The 26,757-nt window shown below is 42.5% G+C and overlaps 1 protein-coding gene across 1 annotated transcript; it reads left to right on the forward strand.

Annotated features, from left to right (window-relative positions):
• Positions 1-6,790: 6,790 nt before the first annotated feature.
• LOC106575944 (beta-galactoside-binding lectin-like) lies at positions 6,791-24,651 on the forward strand. The gene is made up of 6 exons (XM_082973128.1): positions 6,791-6,832; positions 15,275-15,353; positions 15,978-16,099; positions 23,492-23,577; positions 23,847-24,051; positions 24,238-24,651. Exons 1-6 carry the CDS (start codon positions 6,791-6,793, stop codon positions 24,382-24,384), a joined length of 681 nt encoding a protein of 226 aa, XP_082829254.1. The 3' UTR covers positions 24,385-24,651.
• The last annotated feature ends 2,106 nt before the right edge of the window (positions 24,652-26,757 follow it).

The following is a 26,757-nucleotide window of genomic DNA, read 5'->3' on the forward strand; positions in this document are numbered from 1 at the left end:
TAGGGCTAGGGGGCAGCATTGACACGGCTGGATAAAAAACATACCCGATTTAATCTGGTTACCACTCCTACTCAGTAACTAGAATATGCATATACTTATTACATATGGATAGAAAACACCCTAAATTTTCTAAAACTGTTTGAATGGTGTCTGTGAGTATAACAGAACTCAAATGGCAGGTCAAAACCTGAGAGATTCCTTTACAGGAAGTGGCCTGTCTGACCATTTCTGGAACTTCTTTGCCATCTCTATCATTTACTAAGGATCTCTGCTCTAACGTGACACTTCCCACGTCGTCCATAGGCTCTCAGAGCCCGGGAAAAAAGAGAATGTCGTCATTCCAGCCCCAGGCTGAAACACATTATCGCCTTTCTCAAGTGGCCCATCAAGAGACACTAGCTTATGCGCGTGACCCCGACCGCCCCCGCCTTTGGGATTTTTTCCTCTGTTTGCCGAAAAGGAGATTCCCTGTCGGAATTTTATCGCTTTTCTACGAGAAAAATGACGTAAAAATTGATTTTAAACAGCGGTTGACATGCTTCGACGTACGGCAATTGAATACTTTGAATTTTATTGTCAGGAATTGCGCCAAGCGCGCGACACTTCTTTACTATTTCGGATAGTGTCTGGAACGCACGAACAAAACGCCGCTATTCGGATATAACGATGGATTATTTTGGACCAAACCAACATTTGTTATTGAAGTAGACGTCCTGGGTGTGCATTCTGACGAAGACAACAAAAGGTAATGACATTTTTATAATAGTAAATATGATTATGGTGAGTGCTAAACTTGCCGGGTGTCTAAATAGCGAGCCCGTGATGCCTGGGTTATGTACTTAGAATATTGCAAAATGTGCTTTCACCAAAAAGCTATTTTAAAATCGGACATATCGAGTGCATAGAGGAGGTCTGTATCTATAATTCTTAAAATAATTGTTATGCTTTTTGTGAACGTTTATCGTGAGTAATTTAGTAAAATGTTAGCGAATTCCCCGTAAGTTTGCGGGGGGTATGCTAGTTCTGAACGTCACATGCTAATGTAAAAAGCTGGTTTTTGATATAAATATGAACTTGATTGAACAAAACATGCATGTATTGTATAACATAATGTCCTAGGGTTGTCATCTGATGAAGATCATCAAAGGTGAGTGCTGCATTTAGCTGTCTTCTGGGTTTTGGTGACATTATATGCTGGCTTGAAAAATGGGTGTCTGATTATTTCTGGCTTGGTACTCTGCTGACATAATCTAATGTTTTGCTTTCGTTGTAAAGCCTTTTTGAAATCGGACAGTGTGGTTAGATTAACGAGAGTCTTATCTTTAAATGGCTGTAAAATAGTCATATGTTTGAGAAATTGAAGTAATATGATTTTGAAGATTTTGAAAATCGCGCCACAGGATGGCAGTGGCTGTTACGTAGGTGGGACGAATTCGTCCCGCCGGTCCCATAGAGGCTACTGCAGTTAGCACATTTTTGATAATCCCTGTGATTTTACATTTTTTTTGTAAAAGTTTTTTCAGAAAATAAATTTCCATATATTTTAGGTAGCTGTATGTATGACATAACTCTACCAGTCATATTTATGATATCATTTACGAAGATTAGACCATTTCAATTTTTTATACAAAAAATTACGATTTTTTTATCAATTAATTTATTTGAGTTTAACAACAATATTTGTTGTATTATTTGTTCTGTCTTTTCTGGTGGATTAAATTGAAATTGCAACCAACTTTGTATGGCTTGTTTTATAAATAGCGATATTTGGGAGATTATTTCCTTTTCAAATAACTGAAAGTGAGAGGTTGTAATCTGAATAAAGGGAAGATGTCACGGTTCCTTAAGGCAGGAGGAAAGGGCAGAGTCAAACGCAGGAGACGTAGTCCAGTAGTGCCGTAGAACGGTATATTTATTGCACCGAAAAACCACTCGGCGTAACAAAAGGGCATAGGGTGCGCCCAGAGACCACACGGGAACACAGTAAACCCCGAGAAAACAAAAATACGCACGGGGCGCAGCCCGGCAAATACATCATTCCTCTAGCGAGAATCTGCTGGGGGAAAAATGTGCAAAAGCACAGAACGTTCACAGACCTGCCCGCTGACGAACAAACAATCCCGCACAAAGACGAACCCAAAGAAACTAACTAAATACTTCCCCACTAATGACAGACAAGAGACAGGTGCGGGCTAGATCAGACAAAAAACAAAGAACACAGAAACATAGATCTGTGGCAGCTAGAAGACCGGCGACGACCGCCGAGCGCCGCCCGACCGAGGAGGGGCGCCATCCTCGGTGGATACTGTGACAGTACCCCTCCCCTGACGCGCGGCTCCCGCAGCGCGCCGACGCCGGCCTCGGGGACGACCCGGAGGGCGAGGCGCCGGCCGGTCCGGCCGGAGACGATGAAACTCCTGTACACCGAACAGGAAGAGACATAGTGTCTTACATCCTCAGTCAAGGTGGGCCACCAGTACTTTCCTTTCAGGCCTCGCACTGTCCGTTCCACTCCAGGATGACCCGAGGAGGGTAGAGTGTGAGCCCATCGGATCAGGCGATCGCGAACACCAAGCGGAACGAACTTCAGACCCGCGGGACATTGAGGGGGAGTGGGTTCCGCCTGAACTGCCCGCTCGATGTCCGCATCCACCTCCCATACCACCGGTGCCACTAGACAGGACGCCGGGAGTATGGGAGTTGGATCGATGGTCCGCTCCTCAGTGTCGTAGAGACGCGACAGTGCGTCGGCCTTCCGGTTCCGAGAACCCGGAATGTAGGAAAGGGTGAATTGGAACCTCGTAAAGAACATGGCCCACCTGGCCTGACGAGGATTGAGTCTCCTCGCTGCTCGGATGTACTCCAGGTTACGGTGGTCGGTCCAGATGAGAAAAGGGTGACGTGCCCCCTCAAGCCAATGTCTCCACACTGTCAAAGCCTTGACCACGGCCAACAACTCCCTGTCCCCCACGTCATAGTTGCGCTCCGCCGGACTCAGCTTCTTAGAAAAGAATGCACAGGGGCGGAGCTTCGGAGGAGCGCCCGAGTGCTGCGACAGCACTGCTCCGACCCCAGCCTCGGATGCGTCCACCTCTACTATGAATGGCAAAGAGGGATCCGGATGCGCCAGCACTGGAGCGTCAGTAAACAGAACCTTCAGACGATGGAAGGCTCTGTCCGCCTCTGCCGACCACCGCAGTCGCACTGGACCCCCCTTCATCAGTGAGGTAATGGGAGCTGCCACCTGACCAAAACCCCGGATAAACCTCCGGTAATAATTGGCGAACCCCAAGAACCGCTGCACCTCCTTCACCGTGGTAGGGGTCGGCCAATTACGCACGGCCGTAACGCGGTCACATTCCATCACCACCCCTGTGGTGGAAATGCGATATCCCAGGAAAGAGACGGCTCGTTTGGAGAACTCACATTTCTCAGCCTTGACGTATAGGTTATGCTCCAGCAGCCGCCCAAGCACTTTGCGCACCAGAGCCACATGCGCGGCGCATGTGGCGGAGTAGATCAGAATGTCATCGATGTACACCACCACACCCTGTCCGAGCATGTCTCTGAGAACCTCGTCCACAAAGGATTGGAAGACAGTGGGAGCATTTTTTAACCCATACGGCATGACGAGGTACTCATAATGGCCAGATGTGGTACTAAATGCGGTTTTCCACTCGTCTCCCCCTCGGATACGCACCAGGTTATATGCGCTCCTGAGATCTAGTTTGGTGAAGAAGCGCGCCCCGTGAAATGACTCCACCGCCGTAGCAATGAGAGGTAGCAGGTAACTGAACCCCACTGTGATCGAATTTAGACCTCTATAGTCAATGCACGGGCGCAGACCTCCCTCCTTCTTCTTCACAAAAAAAGAAGCTCGAGGAGACAGGGGATTTAGATGGCCGAATGTATCCCTGTCTCAAGGACTCAGCGACATACGTTTCCATAGCCACTGTCTCCTCCTGAGACAGAGGATACACGTGACTTTTAGGAAGGACCACGTCAGCCTGGAGGTTTATCGCACAATCCCCCTGTCGATGGGGTGGTAATTGGGTCGCCTTCATCTTACTGAAGGCGATAGCCAAATCGGCATATTCAGAGGGAATGTGCACGGTAGAGACTTGGTCTGGACTCTCCACCGTGGTTGCACCAATGGAAACTCCTATACACCTACCTGAGCACTCCCTCGACCACCCCTTAAGAGCCCTCTGTCTCCACGAAATCTGAGGGTTGTGAGTGGCTAGCCAGGGGATACCCAGTACCACTGGAAACGCCGGGGAGTCAATGAGGAAGAGGCTGATACGTTCCACATGACCCCCCCACGTCGCCATAACCAGTGGTACAGTAGCCTCCCCCACTTGGCCGGACCCTAGTGGTCGACTGTCTAAGGCGTGCACAGGGAAGGGGTGGTCCAGCTGAACCAGGGGAATCCCTAACCTCTTAGCGACCCTACGGTCCATAAAACTCCCAGCTGCACCTGAATCGACTAGTGCCTTATACTGGAAGTGAGGGGAAAAATCGGGAAAACAAACTGAAGTGTACAGGTGGTCGACAGGGGGCTCTGGGTGTGGCTGGTGCTGACTCACCTGAGGGGTCGATGTAGTGCTCTGCCTGCCATCCGAACTCCCGGGGGGACCCCTCCAGCACCGGTCCGCAGTGTGTCCTCTGCGCCCGCACTGGGTGCAGTAGAGGCCCCCCCCCCGGTCCTCCTCGATGCAGCTCCTCCTATCTCCATGGGCTGTGGAGCAGGAGGGATGGGAGGTGGAACGAACAGGCCTCGACTGGAACGTCCCCGGGCAGCCAGCAGGTTGTCCACTCTGATGGATAAATCCACCAGCTGGTCCAGTGTGATGGCATGGTCCCTGCAGGCCAGCTCCCGGCGGACATCCTCTCGGAGACTGCAGCGATAATAATCCATTAGGGCCCGCTCATTCCACCCCGACCCCGCGGCGAGAGTCCTGAACTCCAAACCGCGTTGGCCCATTCCAGGGCTCTACCCGTAAGACAAGAGACGAGGATGCTCACCTTTTCTTCGTCGGAGGGAGAGGGGCGAACGGTCGCCAGGTAGAGTTCAACCTGTAGCAAAAACCCCTTACATCCCGCAACTGTCCCGTCAAACTCCCTCGGTGGCGCAATCCGGATGCCGCTCGCACCCGCTTCAGGGGGGGTTGGTTGGGGCGCCGGCTGAGGAACCGGAGCTGGTCCGGTGGGTGAAGCCCCTCTCTCCCAGTTCTCCAATCTGGCCAGCACTTGGTCCATCGCCGAACCCAGGCGGTGGAGGAGGTTGGAGTGCTGTGACACCTGTTCTGCCACTGACGGTGCTTCCGCTCCTGCTGACTCCATATTTTTAGTGGTGCGGGATTCTGTCACGGTTCCTTAAGGCAGGAGGAAAGGGCAGAGTCAAACGCAGGAGACGTAGTCCAGTAGTGCCGTAGAACGGTATATTTATTGCACCGAAAAACCACTCGGCGTAACAAAAGGGCATAGGGTGCGCCCAGAGACCACACGGGAACACAGTAAACCCCGAGAAAACAAAAATACGCACGGGGCGCAGCCCGGCAAATACAACATTCCTCTAGCGAGAATCCGCTGGGGAAAAAATGTGCAAAAGCACAGAACGTTCACAGACCTGCCCGTTGACGAACAAACAATCCCGCACAAAGACGAACCCAAAGAAACAAACTAAATACCTCCCCACTAATGACAGACAAGAGACAGGTGCGGGCTAGATCAGACAAAAAACAAAGAACACAGAAAAATAGATCGGTGGCAGCTAGAAGACCGGCGACGACGACCGCCGAGCGCCGCCTGACCGAGGAGGGGCGCCATCCTCGGTGGATACTGTGACAGAAGAAGACCTTTCTTGAACATAGTGTGAGGCATTCTTACTAATTTGCTAGAGAACCAGTTCGAATTTAAGTATAACTTTTGTATGACTGAAACCTTTAGGGAAAGGTCTAATGCAATAATATTTAATAATTTCTGCCCTCCGAATTCATATTCATTATATAATTTTGTCTGGAATGCCGTTCCAAATAAAATGGAATATTTTTTTCTTATATAATAAAAAAAAACTGTTCGCTAGGTGTAGGCAAGACAATAAGCAAATAGGTAAACTGGGATATGACGAAAGAGTCAATCAGGGTGATTTTTCCACAAATGGAAAGGTATTTACCTTTCTATAAAAATGTATTGGAGTGAGATCATTTATTTATTTCGGGATATGTATACCGAGTACTATATCCACATCACCATCAGACCATTTTATTGGTAAACTACTGTCACGTCTACTCCAGACTCCCAGCGTACACATTCCAGAATAACACCTCACCAAATGGGAGCATCTGGGAGTCCAATTGCCGGGTCCAAATGCCGCTGTCGAAGCAACCGGGGATGCCTCCGCTGGCTCGTCAGGCTTTCATGCCTCCGCTGGCTCGTCAGGTTTTCAAGACTTGGTTGACTCGGCAGGCTCCCCATGCCTCAGCCGGCTCGTCAGGCTCCCGTGCCTCAGCTGGCTTGTCAGGCTCCCACGCTTCAGATGACTCGTCAGGCTCCTGCGATTCAGACGGCTCGTCAGGCTCCAGTGCTTCAGACGGCTCGTCAGGCTCCAGCGCTTCAGACGGCTGGTCAGGCTCCTGTGCCTTAGACAGCTCGTCAGGCTCCCGTGCCTCAGCCGGCACGACAGGTTCCAGCGCCTCAGCAGAGCGACCGGCCCATTCCTGGTCCTTGAGACGTCCCTCTGGTTGGCGTCCTGTGGCTGGAGCCTCGCATCAGTGAGGGGTTTACTGTCATGTCTACTCCCGACTCCCAGCGTACACATTACAACTACATGGTAAAGTAAAAGTAGTATTTTTTAATTTTTTTATTTATTTTTTTATTTCACCTTTATTTAACCAGGTAGGCAAGTTGAGAACAAGTTCTCATTTACAATTGCGACCTGGCCAAGATAAAGCAAAGCAGTTCGACAACATACAAAAACACAGAGTTACACATGGAGTAAAACAACATACAATCAATGATGCAGTAGAAAAAAAAAAAAGAAAAAAAAAAATATAAGACTATATACAATGTGAGCAAATGATGTGAGATAAGGGAGGTAAAGGCAAAAAAAATGCCATGGTGGAAAAGTAAATAAAGTATTGCAAGAAAAACACTGGAATGGTAGATTTGTAGTTTGAAGAAAGTTCAGAGATAAAATATAAATAATATGGTGCAAAGGAGCAAAATAAATAAAATAAATAAATACAGTAGGGGAAGAGGTAGTAGTTTGGGCTAAATTATAGATGGGCTATGTACAGGTGCAGTGATCTGTGAGCTGCTCTGACAGCTGGTGCTTAAAGCTAGTGAGGGAGATAAGTGTTTCCAGTTTCAGAGATTTTTGTAGTTCGTTCCAGTCATTGGCAGCAGAGAACTGGAAGGAGAGACGACCAAAGGAGGTCCAATACTAGTAATAGTGATCCAATACATAATGTAGTACAATTTGGTTGTAATCCAGAGAGGTTATAAAAATGATCTAGATCCTCTATGAGGCTGTGGAGGGATCCAAGTTGTGGATTTAAAAGAAAACATGAATCATCAGTGTACAATGACACCTTTGATTTTAAGCCCTGTATTTCTAATCCCTTAATATTATTGTTGGATCTGATTTTAATAGCTAACATTTCGATGGCCATAATAAATAGATATGCCGATAGTGGATAACCTTGTTTTACTCCTCTTGACGTTTACTATTTCACACCTAGGGTTACTTTACATTATTTGAACCCATTTTATGAGAAATTCTTCAAAATTGAAATGTTCCAGGCATTTATATATAAACTCCAGCTGTACTTTATTAATAGCCATTTCAAAGTCCGTTATGAATAGCAGGCCTGGTTTCCCAGATTTTTCATAGTGTTCTATTGTTTCCAATACTTGCCTTATATTATCTCCAATGTATTGTCCATGTAAAAAAATCTGTCTGATTAGATTGAATAATGTCCGACAATACCTTTTTAATTTCTATGCGCTATACATTTCGCTAGAATTTTGCATCATAACACAACACAAGTGTAAGCAGCCTCCATTTTAAAAATGGACTGGATCTTTATATTTCCCACTTGTATCCTGTTTCAGTAATAATGAAATTAGACCTTCTTGTTGAGTGTCTGATAATCTACCACTTTCATAGGAGTGGTTAAAACAGGCTAATAACGGTCCTCTGAGTATATCAAAAAACTGGTATGGCATCTAGCCCTGGAGTTTTTCTGGACTTAAAGGCTTTAATTGCATCAAGAAGTTCCTCCTCTATAATTTCACCTTCACATGAGTCTTTCTGTTTGGCTGTTAATTTTACATTATTAATAGAAAAAAAATCCATACAATTAGCTTCGGTTAGAGGAGATGGAGGAGACTGAAACAAAAACATATGCTTAAAGTACTTTGCTTCCTCTTTCAAAATATCATTTTGTGAATCATAGGTCACTCTGTCATTTGTAACAAGTTTCAGTACATTCTTTTTGGTAGCATTTCTATGTTGAAGATTAAAAAATAATTTGGTGCATTTTCCCCCATTTTCCATCCAGTTTGCTTTATTATTATAATATATTACACTTGATAACATTGCTATGTTATGTCAGAAAAATGCAGTTATAAATTCCTCTGTCCTAGTTAAAAACAAGTTATCCTCCAATGGGCTTTGATTACATTTCCAATATCCTGGCCCACGTGGAAATTCAGTAAGAGTAATGTATATGCCAATTATATGATGGTCTGACCACATTATATCCCCTATCAACACATTCCACTTTTGGTGTCAATGAGAATGACATAAGAAAGAAGTCAAGATGACTAGCTTGATTGAGCCTTCGCCATGTATATCTCACTAGGTCAGGGTATTAAACCTCCTCCATGTATATCTCACTAGGTCAGGGTATTAAACCTCCTCCATGTATATCTCACTAGGTCAGGGTATTAAACCTCCTCCATGTATATCTCACTAGGTCAGGGTATTTAAGCCTCCATATATCCACTAGTTCCCATTATCCATGACATTCATGATTTCCTTCAGTGCATGAGGGTGATAGTTTGTAGTGTGATTTCCTTTACGGTCTATTGAGGTATTTAAAACAGTGCTATAATCTCCCACCATAATAATAGAGTCTTGTATTGCTTGCAGGGTTGATCATTTATTATATATATTTTCAAAGAAGCGTGGATCATCATTATTTGGTCCGTTAAGGTCAATAAGCCATATCTGTTTATGGTCCAATAACATATTTAAAATCATCCATTTACCTTGCGGATCTGTTTGGACAATTTGCACATTCTGATCAAAATTTGCCCATGGGAGAAGTATATTTCAGCCCCCCAGTCCATTTTCCACTCAACTTCATCTAAAATTGTTGAATGAGTTTCCTGTAAACAAAATATATAATATTCCTTCTCTTTAAGCCAGGAAAATATTTGTATTATTATCTGCTAAGCCATTACAATTATAACTGGCTATACTTATTTAATCATTTACCATAATGAGATACAAGTTTCAAATCTATTCATGATAATATATGTTTGTAAATTTACCATTAAAAAGTATCATGGTGATTGAGTGTCCATAAGTGACCCTCAAATTGTTCTCCACTACTCCATCCGCCAAAGCCCCTCCCAAGTTGGGTTGTCATCCCAGTGACTGGCAGACCACCAACGTCCCCCCGGATCCCCAGGGCCTCCGAAAGGCCAGGACCCATCCTTCGAAAAGAGCACACAGTGCCACCCACAGAACAGAAGCAGATCAACCACTAAAAGTATTTCCAATGCTTTCACCTAAATTTGCTTTATATATTGCTCAAAAAAATAAAGGGAACACTTAAACAACACATCCTAGATCTGAATGAAAGAAATAATCTTATTAAATACTTTTTTCTTTACATAGTTGAATGTGCTGACAACAAAATCACACAAAAATAATCAATGGAAATCCAATTTATCAACCCATGGAGGTCTGGATTTGGAGTCACACTCAAAATTAAAGTGGAAAACCACACTACAGGCTGATCCAACTTTGATGTAATGTCCTTAAAACAAGTCAAAATGAGGCTCAGTAGTGTGTGTGGCCTCCACGTGCCTGTATGACCTCCCTACAACGCCTGGGCATGCTCCTGATGAGGTGGCGGATGGTCTCCTGAGGGATCTCCTCCCAGGCCTGAACTAAAGCATCCGCCAACTCCTGGACAGTCTGTGGTGAAACGTGACGTTGGTGGATGGAGCGAGACATGATGTCCCAGATGTGCTCAATTGGATTCAGGTCTGGGGAACGGGCGGGCCAGTCCATAGCATCAATGCCTTCCTCTTGCAGGAACTGCTGACACACTCCAGCCACATGAGGTCTAGCATTGTCTTGCATTAGGAGGAACCCAGGGCCAACCGCACCAGCATATGGTCTCACAAGGGGTCTGAGGATCTCATCTCGGTACCTAATGGCAGTCAGGCTACCTCTGGCGAGCACATGGAGGGCTGTGCGGCCCCCCAAAGAAATGCCACCCCATACCATGACTGACACACCGCCAAACCGGTCATGCTGGAGGATGTTGCAGGCAGCAGAATGTTCTCCACGGCGTCTCCAGACTCTGTCACGTCTGTCACGTGCTCAGTGTGAACCTGCTTTCATCTGTGAAGAGCACAGGGCGCCAGTGGCGAATTTGCCAATCTTGGTGTTCTCTGGCAAATGCCAAACGTCCTGCACGGTGTTGGGCTGTAAGCACAACCCCCACCTGTGGACGTCGGGCCCTCATACCACCCTCATGGAGTCTATTTCTGACCGTTTGAGCAGACACATGCACATTTGTGGCCTGCTGGAGGTCATTTTGCAGGGCTCTGGCAGTGCTTCTCCTGCTCCTCCTTGCACAAAGGCAGAGGTAGCGTTCCTGCTGCTGGGTTGTTGCCCTCCTACGCCCTTCTCCACGTCTCCTGATGTACTGGCCTGTCTCCTGGTAGCGCCTCCATGCTCTGGACACTACGCTGACAGACACAGCAAACCTTCTTGCCACAGCTCGCATTGATGTGCCATCCTGGATGAGCTGCACTACCTGAGCCACTTGTGTGGGTTGTAGACTCCGTCTCATGCTACCACTAGAGTGAAAGCACCGCCAGCATTCAAAAGTGACCAAAACATCAGCCAGGAAGCATAGGAACTGAGAAGTGGTCTGTGGTCCCCACCTGCAGAACCACTCCTTTATTGGGGGTGTCTTGCTAATTGCCTATAATTTCCACCTGTTGTCTATTCCATTTGCACAACAGCATGTGAAATTTATTGTCAATCAGTGTTGCTTCCTAAGTGGACAGTTTGATTTCACAGAAGTGTGATTGACTTGGAGTTACATTGTGTTGTATAAGTGTTCCCTTTATTTTTTTGAGCAGTGTATATTGCTGTTAAAATGTATATATAGATACATATTCAAATATCCTACGTATCTTAATTTACATAATTTACAATTAATATGCGTATTAATGTTGTCAGTTTGTGCAAAGGATTGTTACCTATAACCACGATTGCCATTGCATTACATTATATTTTTGTCAAGTAATTATTATTTTACAAAACAATTATTGTGATTCCTCCTATATTGTCCCTAACATCCTTACCCCCTTGCAACAGATGTGGGATACACACACACACACACACACACACACACACACACACACACACACACACACACACACACACACACACACACACACACACACACACACACACACACACACACACACACAGACAGTACAACACATTTCCTACTCATACCCCTCTGGAATCTATGGATAGCATGCACACACCCAGTGTACAGACCCAGTGTACAGACCCTAACCCTAACCCTCACATGATGAGATGAATTATTCATGTATTTCCACCAACAATGTATCACAGTTTGACTTCGAAATTTGACATTTGTCCGCATTTTTCCAAAAGTCTATCGGTGATGTCAAGGTAAACGTTGGTTTTTGATGTTTAAGTTTAGACACTCACCTAACCAAAAACACTTCTCATTAAGTTAAGGGTTAATGTTTGGGATAGGATTAAAATAGGGTTAAGTTTAGGAATTAATTCAGAGTGATTAAGTTAAGGGTTAAAGTTTAGGAAAGGCTTAAAACAGAAAAACAAAAAATGATATCCTAGCTCTGGGATTGAACACACAACCCTTGGTGCCGTAGAGTGGCTTTTACACCTATCCACCATCCCCGTCTACAACCCCCTTACAATCAGCCAGCCTACTTGAAAATAATAACACTCACTGTTGCCCCTAGTGTCCGGTTTTGAAGGCAATTCTAGACGTTCATGGGACCTGGATTGACATCTAACTTGGACTTCAATCTAGAGCAAACTCCCTGTATACACACCAGGCAGGACACAGACACACACATATACACACACCTTATTCTCTGTTTTTTACTCATCTAAAATCACCAAAAGTCCCCACAAGGATAGTAAAGCAAGGAAAAAAACAAAGGCTATTTTAAACTTAGTGGTTAGGTTTAGGGTTAAGGTTAGGGTTACAATTAGGGTTAGAATTAGGGTTAGGGTAAGCATTAGGGAAAATATGATTTTTTTATGGAAATGACATATTAGGTCCCCACGAGGATAGAAGAACATAACAAGTGTGTGTGCGTGCGCATGTGTGTGTCTTGCTAATTGCCTATAATTTCCACCTGTTGTCTATTCCATTTTTACAACAGCATGTGAAATTTATTGTCAATCAGTGTTGCTTCCTAAGTGGACAGTTTGATTTCACAGAAGTGTGATTGACTTGGAGTTACATTGTGTTGTTTAAGTGTTCCCTTTATTTTTTTGAGCAGTGTATATTGCTGTTAAAATATATATATATAGATACATATTCAAATATCCTACGTATCTTAATTTACATAATTTACAATTAATATGCGTAATAATGTTGTCAGTTTGTGCAAAGGATTGTTACCTATAACCACGATTGCCATTGCATTACATTATATTTTTGTCAAGTAATTATTATTTTACAAAACAATTATTGTGATTCCTCCTATATTGTCCCTAACATCCTTACCCCCTTGCAACAGATGTGGGATACACACACACACACACACACACACACACACACACACACACACACACACACACACACACACACACACACACACACACACACACACACACTGAATGATGACATATGTGAGCATGCCAAAATAACAACACTATGGGGAATCACATAACGGTATGAGCAAACACTCACATGATGAGATGAATTATTCATGTATTTCCACCAACAATGTATCACAGTTTGACTTCGAAATTTGACATTTGTCCGCATTTTTCCAAAAGTCTATCGGTGATGTCAAGGTAAACGTTGGTTTTTGATGTTTAAGTTTAGACACTCACCTAACCAAAAACACTTCTCATTAAGTTAAGGGTTAATGTTTGGGATAGGATTAAAATAGGGTTAAGTTTAGGAATTAATTCAGAGTGATTAAGTTAAGGGTTAAAGTTTAGGAAAGGCTTAAAACAGAAAAACAAAAAATGATATCCTAGCTCTGGGATTGAACACACAACCCTTGGTGCCGTAGAGTGGCTTTTACACCTATCCACCATTCCCGTCTACAACCCCCTTACAATCAGCCAGCCTACTTGAAAATAATAACACTCACTGTTGCCCCTAGTGTCCGGTTTTGAAGGCAATTCTAGACGTTCATGGGACCTGGATTGACATCTAACTTGGACTTCAATCTAGAGCAAACTCCCTGTATACACACCAGGCAGGACACAGACACACACATATACACACACCTTATTCTCTGTTTTTTACTCATCTAAAATCACCAAAAGTCCCCACAAGGATAGTAAAGCAAGGAAAAAAACAAAGGCTATTTTAAACTTAGTGGTTAGGTTTAGGGTTAGGGTTAGGGTTACAATTAGGGTTAGAATTAGGGTTAGGGTAAGCATTAGGGAAAATATGATTTTTTTATGGAAATTACATATTAGGTCCCCACGAGGATAGAAGAACATAACAAGTGTGTGTGCGTGCGCATGTGTGTGTCTTGCTAATTGCCTATAATTTCCACCTGTTGTCTATTCCATTTGCACAACAGCATGTGAAATTTATTGTCAATCAGTGTTGCTTCCTAATTGGACAGTTTGATTTCACAGAAGTGTGATTGACTTGGAGTTACATTGTGTTGTTTAAGTGTTCCCTTTATTTTTTTGAGCAGTGTATATTGCTGTTAAAATATATATATAGATACATATTCAAATATCCTACGTATCTTAATTTACATAATTTACAATTAATATGCGTAATAATGTTGTCAGTTTGTGCAAAGGATTGTTACCTATAACCACGATTGCCATTGCATTACATTATATTTTTGTCAAGTAATTATTATTTTACAAAACAATTATTGTGATTCCTCCTATATTGTCCCTAACATCCTTACCCCCTTGCAACAGATGTGGGATACACACACACACACACACACACACACACACACACACACACACACACACACACACACACACACACATACACACACATACCCACACATACCCACACACACTTACACACTCAACCTCTTTCCCCACACTCAACCATGAGCTCAGATGCTCAAAGGTTGTTACATCCCAGAGCGCAACTTAAGAAAGGACCTGCATATACAGTTACAGCTGTTTGAGAAAGCATGCAAGATTGAGAAAAAATTGGCAAAAATGTGAGATTTGATTAAGCATTGTCATGTCCTAGGTGATGGAGATCAGATCCACCCCGTTCCCCTGAAACACACAAACGCTGGTCCCCCGTTGTGACCATTTTCCCAAACATCTCTGTGCAGTCAGACTTTTGATTATTTTGTGGCACCAGGGCCACAATAATTTGCCCCCTCTCTGATTGTCTGAGTGTGACCTCCTCCCCATGGGTTACTGCAGCTAGTGTTGCCACCACTGCCACTGCCTGGGTGGGGACACCCCAGTGGAATCCCCACCGGCTAGGTACAAGGTTGTTAAGGTTCTCATTAGCAGCTTTGAGAATGTCCTTGTATATAATGCTCTCCCATCAATTCAGATGGCTGACTAAGGACGTTTGTGTTTGTTTTCTATGATTGTGTTTTGTATCTTTGTTTTGCTTTTGTAGTGCGTTTGATGTATATATTTCTGTCATTACAGGGCTCATCTGTAAAAGAGACCTTGGACTCAGCATGACTCCCTGTCAAAATAACGGTTCAATACGAAGAGAATATAGAGCAGAAACAGTTCCTAATACTGTTCCTATGTGTGTTTCAGGTGGGGAACCTGGGTCTGCTCTTCATGCTCCTGTTCTTCATCTATGCAGCACTGGGGGTTGAGCTGTTTGGAGAACTGGGTGAGTTGGTAGTGATGGGCTGGAACAAAACCCTGCATACCCAATGGCGTGCCACATTCAGAGTTGTACATATCCAATCCTGTTAGATTACAGAGCCAAGACAGAAATAGAAAGGGACTTGCAGTAAAGTATCTCGATGCAGCCAGAGCCAAGAAGTATCATGGAGACTAGAAAGGTGAAACAATAACCAAGCAGCTAGGCCTGTCTTCAAACTGTCACACTCTCTCTATGGACTCTAGTCATGTCTGCTGGAGATTATCTCTCATCCCATCAGTCTTGAGCAAAGGCTTAGAGCCAAATGCAACTGTAGTAAGGAGAGAGATGTGTAAACAATCAGCCAAGACAGCTTTAAGACCAGGAGCAAACAACCACGTCTGCTGTTGTTGATTGCTGGTTTCTAAGAGGACTGAACAGATAAATGTTCTCTCTATAAACTGTTATTTTCTCTTCATGTATCTTTATCTCTCCCTCTATCCCTTCGTCTTTCCCCCTGTTTCCCAATCTCTCTGTATCTATCTTTCTCTATTTGTTTCTCTCTCCCCTTCTCTCTTACCTCCCCATCCCTCCCCCTATCCCTTCCTCCCCACATTCCTCCCTCCCTCCCTCCCTACTCTCCTCTCCCAGTGTGTAACGAGGACTACCCATGTAAGGGGATGAGCCGCCATGCTACCTTTGAGAACTTTGGCATGGCCTTCCTCACTCTGTTCCAGGTCTCCACTGGGGACAACTGGAATGGGATCATGAAGGTATGGATGGACTTCTTCATGGTGTTCTATGGAGTGTTTATTACGATCAATTAGATCGTTGATCATCTAATACTTTAATCTAAAATTACTTGGATTACCATGTTTCAATGTGTTGCTATTTGGGTTATATTATTCAGGTTTCATTTTGATGTCTGTGGTTGGTATTTGGTGCCTGGCTTCTTAGCTGCTTTGAAGGGTGTCGTTTCAGAGTAATTACAAGACCTGTAGCCCTAAGGGCAGGCCCCAAGCCTATGTTAAATCAAATCAAACTTTATTTGTCACATGCGCCGAATACAACAAGTGTAGACTTTACCGTGAAATGCTTATTTACAAGCCCTTAAAACCTGTTGAGGACAGGCGTTCCGCTAGCGGAACCTGTGACGATCTTCATCAGATGACACTCCTAGGACATCATGTTACACAATACATGTATGTTTTGTTCTATAAAGTTCATATTTATATCCAAAAACAGCATTTTACATTGGCGCGTGATGTTCAGAAAATGTATTCCCACCAAAAACATCCGGTGAATTTACAAAAATACTTATCATAAACGTTGACAAAATACATAACAATTATTTTAAGAATTATAGATACAGTACTCCTTTATGCAATTGCTGTGTCAGATTTTAAAATAGCATTACGGAGAAAGCACATTTTTCAATATTCTGAGTACATAGCTCGCCATCACAGCAAGCTATACAGACACCCGCCAAGTTCGGGGCAACCTAAACTCAGAATTCGTATTATAAATATTCTCTTACCTTTGCTGATCTTCGTCAGAATGCACTCCCAGGACTGCTACTTCCACAAGAAATGTTGTTTTTGTTCAAAGTAATCCATATTTATGTCCAAATACCTCCGTTTTGTTCGTGCGTACAGAGCACTATCCAAAGGCATAACGCGCGAGCGCGGTACCAGAGACGAAAAGTCAAAATGTTCCATTACCGTTCTTAGAAGCATGTCAAACACTGTTTAAAATCAATCTTTATGGTATTTTTAACGTAAAAATGCGATAATATTCCAACCGGACAATAGCATATTCATTCAAGAAGAAAAGAAGGAACGGCGCGCTCGCGGGATCACGCATATCCAATCCCTTTGTCCCCAGGCAGTCCACTCAGTGACTGAGCTACTATACTCTGCCCAGTGACAGGAGAATGCTGAAAGAACTTTCTGAAGGCTGTTGACAGCCAATGGAAGCCAAAGTACATTCATCTCTTGGAGACAGAACGCGTTTCCTTCCTGAGCGGTATGACAGCTGCGTGGTCCCATGGTGTTTATACTTGTGCACTATTTTTTTACAGATGAACGTGGTTCCTTCAGGCGTTTGGAAATTGCTCCCAAGGATGAACCAGACTTGTGGAGGTCTACAATTTTTTTTCTGAGGTCTTGGCTGAATTCTTTTGATTTTCCCATGAAGTCAAGCAAAGAGGCACTGAGTTTGAAGGTAAGCCTTGAAATACATCCACAGGTACACCTCCAATTGACTCAAATGATGTCAATTAGCCCATCAGAAGCTTCTAAAGCCATGACATCATTTTCTGGAATTTTCCAAGCTGTTTAAAGGCGCAGTCAACTTAGTGTATGCAAACTTCTGACCCACTGGAATTATGATACAGTGAGTTATAAGTTAAATAATCTGTAAACAATTGTTGGAAAAATTACTTGTGTCATGCACAAAGTAGATGTCATAACCGACTTGCCAAAACTATAGTTTGTTAACAAGAAATTTGTGGAGTGGTTGAAAAACAAGTTTTAATGACTCCAACCTAAGTGTAAGTAAACTTCCAACTTTAACTGTACCTCCTCTGTCTCCCATAATTTGAAATAACTCATTTGAATTTATTTATATCCAAAAAATGCTCAACTATCACTCTTCAGTCTTAATCTCTCTCCAACAATGTCACCAAGTTTCTCAACACATAGAACCACCATAATGCTCTTTGGCACAATCCCAATACAACACACTAGATTCATTCTCTGACCTAATTCTATGATTGGATGGACAACATGTCAGTTCATATTGCAAAAGCTTTGATAGGTTGGAGGACGTCCTCCGGAAGTGGTCATACTTACCACGTATGTCTATGGATGGGGGTGATTCTTTCGAGCCTCCTTGGTTTTGTATTGAAGTCAATATAGCCAGAGGAGAACGGAAGCTAGCAGTCCTTCGGCTACACCATGGTGCTACGCCAGACAGTGCTGTTGAAGTTACTGTAGACCTTCATTGCAAAACAGTGTATTTTAATCAATTATTTGGTGACATGAATATATTTTGTATAGTTTGATCTAAAAAGGATAACTTTTTAAATGTTTCCCTGTATATATTTATTTTTCTTATATCACTGAGGAGTATGGTCCTCCCTTCCTCCTGTGAGGAGCCTCCAATGGAATGGAAGATATGTTTTTGTAATATTGTGGAAAATTAGAAGATTTTGTTATAATACTGTTTATGCATCGAATAAGGTTTCTCAGTACTGTCTCATCTGTGTCTGTGGGACTGAGTTGGGCCTCTCGGGCTTGGTGCTGGTAATTCATTTTTGATGGCTTGGTGATAAAACCTACAGCCTGCATTCCATTGAATGATTATTCTCTGTGAAATGCTGGCCTGTCTTCCAGGGCCATGTGAACACTCCCTCCAGTTTCTCTCCCACATGCAGATTCACACTGGACTTCAGAAATTTTGATGAGGACACATTGTCCCATGTTGCATTAGTATCTGTGTTTTAATGAGTGCGAAATGGAGACGATAATCCTGTATGAACAAGCAGTAAATAACCTAGAGACAGAAATCTTGTAAATCTTGCGGTCTGTTGCTTGATAGCACAACGTACCTTTGTATAATTCTGCACATCTGTTGTTTGTCATGAGCATTCAGGAGGATGTACTTTGCTATAAAGAGCTTTAACCCTGATCACTTATGGGGGTCGTTGACCAGCTCCATTATTGCAATAATTAATAATAAAGTTTGATTGTTTTGAAGAAATCTAAAAGTCTCTCTCCTTTGAGTCAGAAATATTCCATGACAATATTTGGCGACGAGGTTTATGGGTGACTAACTCCATTTTGTTGCTGATACAGTGCCTTGCAAAAGTATTTATCCCCCTTTGCGTTTTTCCTATTTTGTTGCATTACAACCTGTAATTTGAATGGATTTTTATTTAGATGTCATGTAATGGACATAGACAAAATAGCACAAATTGGTGAAGTGAAAAAATAAATAAATAATCTTGTTTCAAAAAATTGTAAAAAATTTAAAACGGAAATGTGGTGTATGCATATGTATTCACCCCCTTTGCTATGAACCTCCTAAATAAGATCTGGTGCAACCAATTACCTTATGAAGTCACATAATTAGTTAAATAAAGTCCACCGGTGTGCAATCTAAGTGTCACATGATCTGTCACATGATCTCAGTATATATACACCTGTTCTGAAAGGCCCCAAGAGACTGCAACACCACTAAGCAAGGGGCACCACCAAGCAAGTGGCACCATGAAGATCAAGGAGCTCTCCAAACAGGTCCGGGATAAAGTTGTGGAGAAGTACAGATCAGGGTTGGGTTATAAAATATTATCAGAAACATTGAATATCCCACGGAGCACCATTAAATCCATTTTTAAGAAATTGAAAGAATATGGCACCACAACAAACCTGCAAAGAGAAGGGCGCCCACCAAAACTCACGGACCAGGCAAGGAGGGCATTAATTAGAGAGGAAACAAAGAGACCAAAGATAACTTTGAAGGAGCTGTAAAGCTCCACTGCGGAGATTGGAGTATCTATCCATAGAACCACTTTAAGCCATACACTCTACAGAGCTGGGCTTTACGGAAGAGTAGTGAAAACAAAGCAATGTAAAAAAAATGTGCAAACATGTTTGCACAAAAAACATTGTAACCATTTATGCCAATACTTTTGTCTGTAATAGATTTTTTGAGCCAGGTTTAAGAAAGCATAAATACGTCAGGGTCAACAGTTTTTATCCATATATTCACAAAATCTAGCTTCGGCAGAAGACTTCTTACATTCATATGCAGAAACTTCATGCCACTCTGACTACTTAATTGGGCAGGGGTAAAAATGTCAGGACCTGGGTTAGATTGCACATTTCCAGACAGTAGAAGCAGCAAGATAAAGGCTAGATCGAGGGTTTCAACATTTGGATTTACAGACAGCACTTGAATGATAATCCACAGTCACCAGAGCCTTAATGCCACATATTTCAGGAGATGTGTAATGCCCAGAGACATGGTTAGGTACCAAGAGAATAGTCCTGACATGCAAGCACAAGAGTCTGATTACTCCCATGTTGTTTGGGAAAAATGTGCATAGTTCTCGTGTGCATTTACAGAGCAAGCGTGTGGTTTCTCCCAAAACACGAGGGAGAAGCTGTCATCTATTTCCTCATTCACAGAGCAATGGGCTCTAAAAGTATAGCCAACATTGTAAAAACCAAGGGTAGACAACAGCAAAATGAGCAATAGCAGCATGTTTGTTTAACACAGCACTAAGCACATACAAAGTTATTAACATAAAAATCTAAGATATGTATCCAACACAATCCTAATCTCCTATTATTAAATGAGCTATGACTTCAAATAAGTGGAATAGAAGGTGTCTATTCCACTTAATGGGACACTGTATTATCTGATGTGTCTTACGTAGGATTCTTTCTTCCAGGACTGATGGAAGTCCTCTACAGTATGTATCTTAAGGGAGCTTCCAAATTAAATAAGGCCTGGCCATTTTTGTTTGTTTTTGCCCTACGCTTTACCAGCACACATACCTACAACCCACTTGTTATGAATATTTGTTAGTGGTTTTAATACTGTGTTTGATTTATTGTGTGGGGTCCAGTGGCGATTTTAGCAGGTAAATCTTGTTGGGGCAAAAAATAAAATAAAGTGGTGTCATGACGTTGGCCTCTTTTGGTACAGGGAGGACAGTTGACCCCCTCCCTTTTGCACCACCACCCAACCTACCTTCCCCCCAATCCACCCTGTGTGTAAAGGGTTGTAAAAACTCTAAAATTCCAGGAGAGTCTCTGGCCACATGGCCCATAGAGAGACAAAGGAAATTCTTCCAACTCATAGAATTGGAGAACCGAGCGACATGTGTGTGCTGGAGAAGGTATGGAAGATTGGTGAAGAATCCAGCTACGAACTGATCCGCTTGGTACAATTTTGTGATACTCAGAAGAGACAATATAGCCATATTACCATAAAACTGTTTATATAATAGCATCAGCTTGAGAATTGCATCATAATGGTTGTATAGAATGTATTAATAAGGATAAAGCTTTTGTAAGACATTGAGATGCTATGTACTGATGTAATGTGATAGAATTGTATTTCTGTAACCAAGTCTAGCTCAGTCATGGGCACGCCCCCAGGGACCCATACAGGACCAGGCGTCATTTGACAAGCCTGTTCGATGGGCACTATAAAACACCCCCTGATTTACATTTCCCCAGACCAGGCCTACACTCCATGGCCAATAGGTTTTACCATCCAATTCCTCTACTGAAAGTGAACCATACCACGTGGTTAACTTTTAGACTATTGATACCGACAGAATAAGAACAAGTCTTTGATATTAATTATTAGTCTGCAGCTAAGTAAATTATATCATTGAACGCGAAGACCAACGAAACAACCATTCGATGACGACATTAATGAATGTCGCTTTGAAAGATCCATTCTAACCGAGAGAGAGACTCTCCATCAGAACTACTCTCCAACAAGAATCAGAACAACACACTGAGCGTAAATATATATTGATTGCAATTGTTCCCGAATGAGTGAGCCTTCAATTGTCAATTGTTAATATTAATGAACTCTGTAGGTGTGCATTCTCAGCTGACCGTTTATGACCCATTGTTCAACAGGCCGACCTGCCTGTTTAGCCCACAAGGGCACATTCCTCTACCAATCCTTTGTGACGATAATTACTGTTTGTATGTTTTCTGTTAATTACTTAGTGTAGTAAATAAATGATTTTAAGACAATTGATGTATGGATGATTTTAGTAAAGACTGGGTTCGTGCAGATACAACAATTTACGACGTTTGGAATGAGACTGGACTAAAGGTAAAAGACATCATTTAAACCAGAAGATAATCGGCCTATACTATAATATAATATTATAGTACAGGAAAGTTATATTAGGAAAATTATAGCTTTGTAATCTGAATATTCTCCTTGGTGCCCCGATCTCCTAGTTAATTACAATTAAACGATTAATCAGTTTAATCGCGTGATAATAATTACAGTGAGCTAATTGATAAACATATCTTCAGTTTAATGGTACCCCCAAAGACACGACAGTGGGATGCATGCCAGCAAAGCCAATACATTATTTGCACCATAATGGTGACAATCTGTGCCCACAAACTGTAAGGGCCGACATAAAGCTGTCCAAACAGCAGTCCCAACATCTTACTGCTGCTACACCTGGCTATCAGCGTAGCCTTGTCTGGCAGCGTAACAGTTCATTCAGCCTCATTTACTGCCTTTAAAAAAAACATAGCTGAACTGGCTGACTTGCTTAAACAAATGTGGTTTCTAATGACAATTGAGATGTACAAACTATGGCATAAAGGAACAACAAGCGGATAAGAGGCTATCCGTAATTTCAATTAAGAGAACTGTATATGTGCAATTCATCTAAACAATATTTCCCCTGACACATATAAATATCACTCATTACTTTGATTCTGTGCCGTGCCCAACCTCCATTGGTCCCATGTTGGCTGCCCACCATAATATGGGCCCTGTGGAAAATGCGACTTCACTTCAGCCTTACTGAGTGTAACCCAGCCTTCCTTCCTCCACCATTTATGGACAGATTTAGTCTCCCCTTCCAAATTCCAAATCACTGAAGGGAAAATAGTAACGCTGTCCAGGACTGGGATTTATAGCAATCTTTGGGCCATTCCATAGATGGAAAAACTTTAATTGGAGACAGATGTTGTATTTGTTAGACTGATGAGGCTAGGATAAAAGTACAGGAAAGGGTTTAGCAAGGTGTAGCCATACTCTATAGCTCTCGTCACCAGAGCCATGTAAAGACTTCACGTCAACACTATACCCACTGAACACACACTGGTTGAATCAACGTTGTTCCACATCATTTTAATGTAGAATATACATTGAATTGACATCTGTGCATTGTGGGTACTTACTATAACAATGGTTTGATAGAACCATCTTTGTTTCAGAAGTTATGGGTCAATTCCTATCAGCTAACTCTCAGCTAATTGCACATTTGATGTTTTTCAGTTGATGTATTTCTCTCTCTCTCCTCTCTCTCTCCCTTCTCTCTCTCTCTCCTCTCTCTCTCCCTTCTCTTTCTCTCCCTCTCTCTGTCTCTCCCTCTCCCTCTCTCTCTACAGGGTGTTGTGGTAAAGAACATGTCCTTCAAGTTGGGCCAGACTCTGACCATCACAGTGATCCCTAACTCTGAAGCAACACAGTGAGTAGCTAACCCCCTCCAGACACAATTCATTGTCACTCCACTTCTCAGTCAGCAGCCTAAAGACATCATAGAGAAACTAGTCACTGTATCACGAGAATGATCCGTTCATATTCACAACATACATTATCAAACTACAACGGAAAAGTAGATTATAGCTATAAACTGTTTCTGTGTAATTATCAATCCAGACTCTCTTTCCCTGTAGGTTAAAGGATGTTCCTTATCCCTTCTCTGTGTCTGTGTGCTCTCCTCTTCCCTTACTGTAGTTTTGTCATCAACTTGGGCAACAGTGACGATTACCTCGCCCTGCATATGAGCTTTCGCTTCGACGCTCACGGAGACACTCGGACCGTGGTGTGTAACTCCTACCATGGAGGCATGTGGTTTGAGGAGCACAAAGAGGCACAATTCCCTTTCAACCAGGGAGAGAAGTTTAAGGTGAGAAATTACATTCTGTGTGTGTGTGTGTATGTGTGTGCGCAAAGGTGGATGTGTGTGTTTGCTTTCAATTTAACCCATGCTGATGTGAATGTCCTCTCTTCCCATGTGTGTAATGGAGTTCTACCTGGGACCTCTGGTGGTAATAACTTGCAATCACTGCATCCCAAATACCTAAGCACCTCTTTAGATAAAAATGTGTAATTACTTCTCTCTCAGACAAATATCACCTTCACCAAGGAGCAGTTCCTAGTAGCTCTTCCCGACGGCTTGGTGATCCACTTCCCCAATCGCCAAAGAGACGAAAAGTATAAATGCATCGACTTCGAGGGCGAAGTCAGGATCCAGAGCATCGAGATCATTTAGAGATGAGTTTTAAGTTAGTTTTAATGCTGCCATTCCTAACCAATGGATGGAGCCACTAACAGTGAAATCTACAAGTAAAATATATATTTTACAATAGCAGCCCATTACAAGCTTGGAAGTGTTGAAATGTGAAAAGTTCCCTGGTAGTTAAATTAATATCAATTGTTTTATTGAAGATAAATGTGTCTTTCATTAATGTGGAACAATCATTCCAGATCATTCCAGAAGTGGTTTAAGAAAAGTGCAAAATATTTGTTAATTAAAATGATATTTTTTTGAACCATTTCAGATTGTATCTTCCTTTCTGTAAATGTGTGATTCTAATCAGCATGTTTTCTTTTCGTAAATGTCTGTGTAGTTAGATATCGTTTCTGCATAATAGCGCTTTGGATAGGCTAGTATTCTTCAGTGACTTTATTACATGCATAACAAGATGTTAGGCTACAGATTAATGAATGTAGCCTCATTATAAATGCATTAAATCAGCGATGCAACTCCTGTGCGGTTATATAGTCATTTGTAACTAATTATCAAACCCATCCTGGTCCTCACTACACATTTACTGGTTGAACACCCAGCTGTATTTGATTATGATACTTATCGAATAACCATGTGTTAGTAATGCAGCATTACCTTTCTATGCCAGTTAATTGAACCACATTAAACCACAACCACTCTTCAGCCTATGACGATGAGCATATGCCTAGCTTAAGAGGTGTTGAGACATGTCACACATTTAATGCATGTAAATACAGTGAGATACGTGAAAGAAATCCACCGCAAATTACACTGTTCATTAGAATATACATTCATCGAATTAGTTCCCTTGTATTTGATTGGTCGAGCACGGTTCGTGTCAATAAAGTTTGAAAATCGCAACACTTACAGAGTGAAAACACTGCCTGTACCAAGCTGTTTGTTTGACCTGCAGTTTTGAAAGATTTCTACTGAAATGCCTAGTAAATAAAAGCTTTAGTAACAAGACATTCATCCTTCCGTTCTTAGAGTGCGTAGATGAGAAAAATAAGCCCAAAGATCAATGTTGCTTTTTTGTTTACTAAGTGGTGGCCATTATCCCCTTAGTTTTTCTGCCAGTCTGTAGACTACCCTTTTCCAAAGAGCACTATACCCCATGGCCTATTGGCCTTATGGTTTTAACACATTTGACCGCACCAGCACATAGTTTTTTCCTAAAGACTAACTTTGGTTTTAGGCACAAGATATAGCCAGCATACAGGACTATACACACTTTTCCACACATATGGCTAACATAGGAACTACAATGTTCCTTCCTGAAGACAAACAATGTATACGAAACGCTTCAGTCTGGTTTTAGACCCCATCATAGCACTGAGACTGCACTTGTGAAGGTGGTAAATGACCTTTTAATGATGTCAGACAGAGGCTCTGCGTCTGTCCTCGTGCTCCTAGATCTTAGTGCTGCTTTTGATACCATTGATCACCACATTCTTTTGGAGAGATTGGAAACCCAAATTGGTCTACACGGACAAGTTCTGGCCTGGTTTAGGTCTTATCTGTCGGAAAGATATCAGTTTGTCTCTGTGAATGGTTTGTCCTCTGACAAATCAACTGTAAATTTCGGTGTTCCTCAAGGTTCCGTTTTAGGATCACCATTGTTTTCACTATATATTTTACCTCTTGGGGATGTCATTCGAAAACATAATGTTAAATTTCACTGCTATGCAGATGACACGCAGCTGTACATTTCAATGAAACATGGTGAAGCCCCAAAATTGCCCTCGCTTGAAGCCTGTGTCTCAGACATAAGGAAGTGGATGGCTGCAAACTTTCTACTTTTAAACTCGGACAAAACAGAGATGCTTGTTCTAGATCCCAAGAAACAAAGAGATCTTCTGTTGAATCTGACAATTAATCTGGATGGTTGTACAGTCGTCTCAAAGAAAACTGTGAAGGACCTCGGCGTTACTCTGGACCCTGATCTCTCTTTTGAAGAACATATCAAGACTGTTTCAAGGACAGCTTTTTTCCATCTACGTAACATTGCAAAAATCAGAAACTTTCTGTCCAAAAATGACGCAGAAAAATTAATCCATGCCTTTGTTACTTCTAGGTTGGACTACTGCAATGCTCTACTTTCCGGCTACCCGGATAAAGCACTAAATAAACTTCAGTTAGTGCTAAATACGGCTTCTAGAATCCTGACTAGAACCAAAAAAATGTATCATATTACTCCAGTGCTAGCCTCCCTACACTGGCTTCCTGTTAAGGCAAGGGCTGATTTCAAGGTTTTACTGCTAACCTACAAAGCATTACATGGGCTTGCTCCTACCTATCTTTCCGATTTGGTCCTGCCGTACATACCTACACGTACGCTACGGTCACAAGACACGG

This window comes from Salmo salar, chromosome 03 (genome assembly GCF_965601325.2).
Source record: "Salmo salar chromosome 03, fSalSal1, whole genome shotgun sequence".
Taxonomy (NCBI): domain Eukaryota; kingdom Metazoa; phylum Chordata; class Actinopteri; order Salmoniformes; family Salmonidae; genus Salmo; species Salmo salar.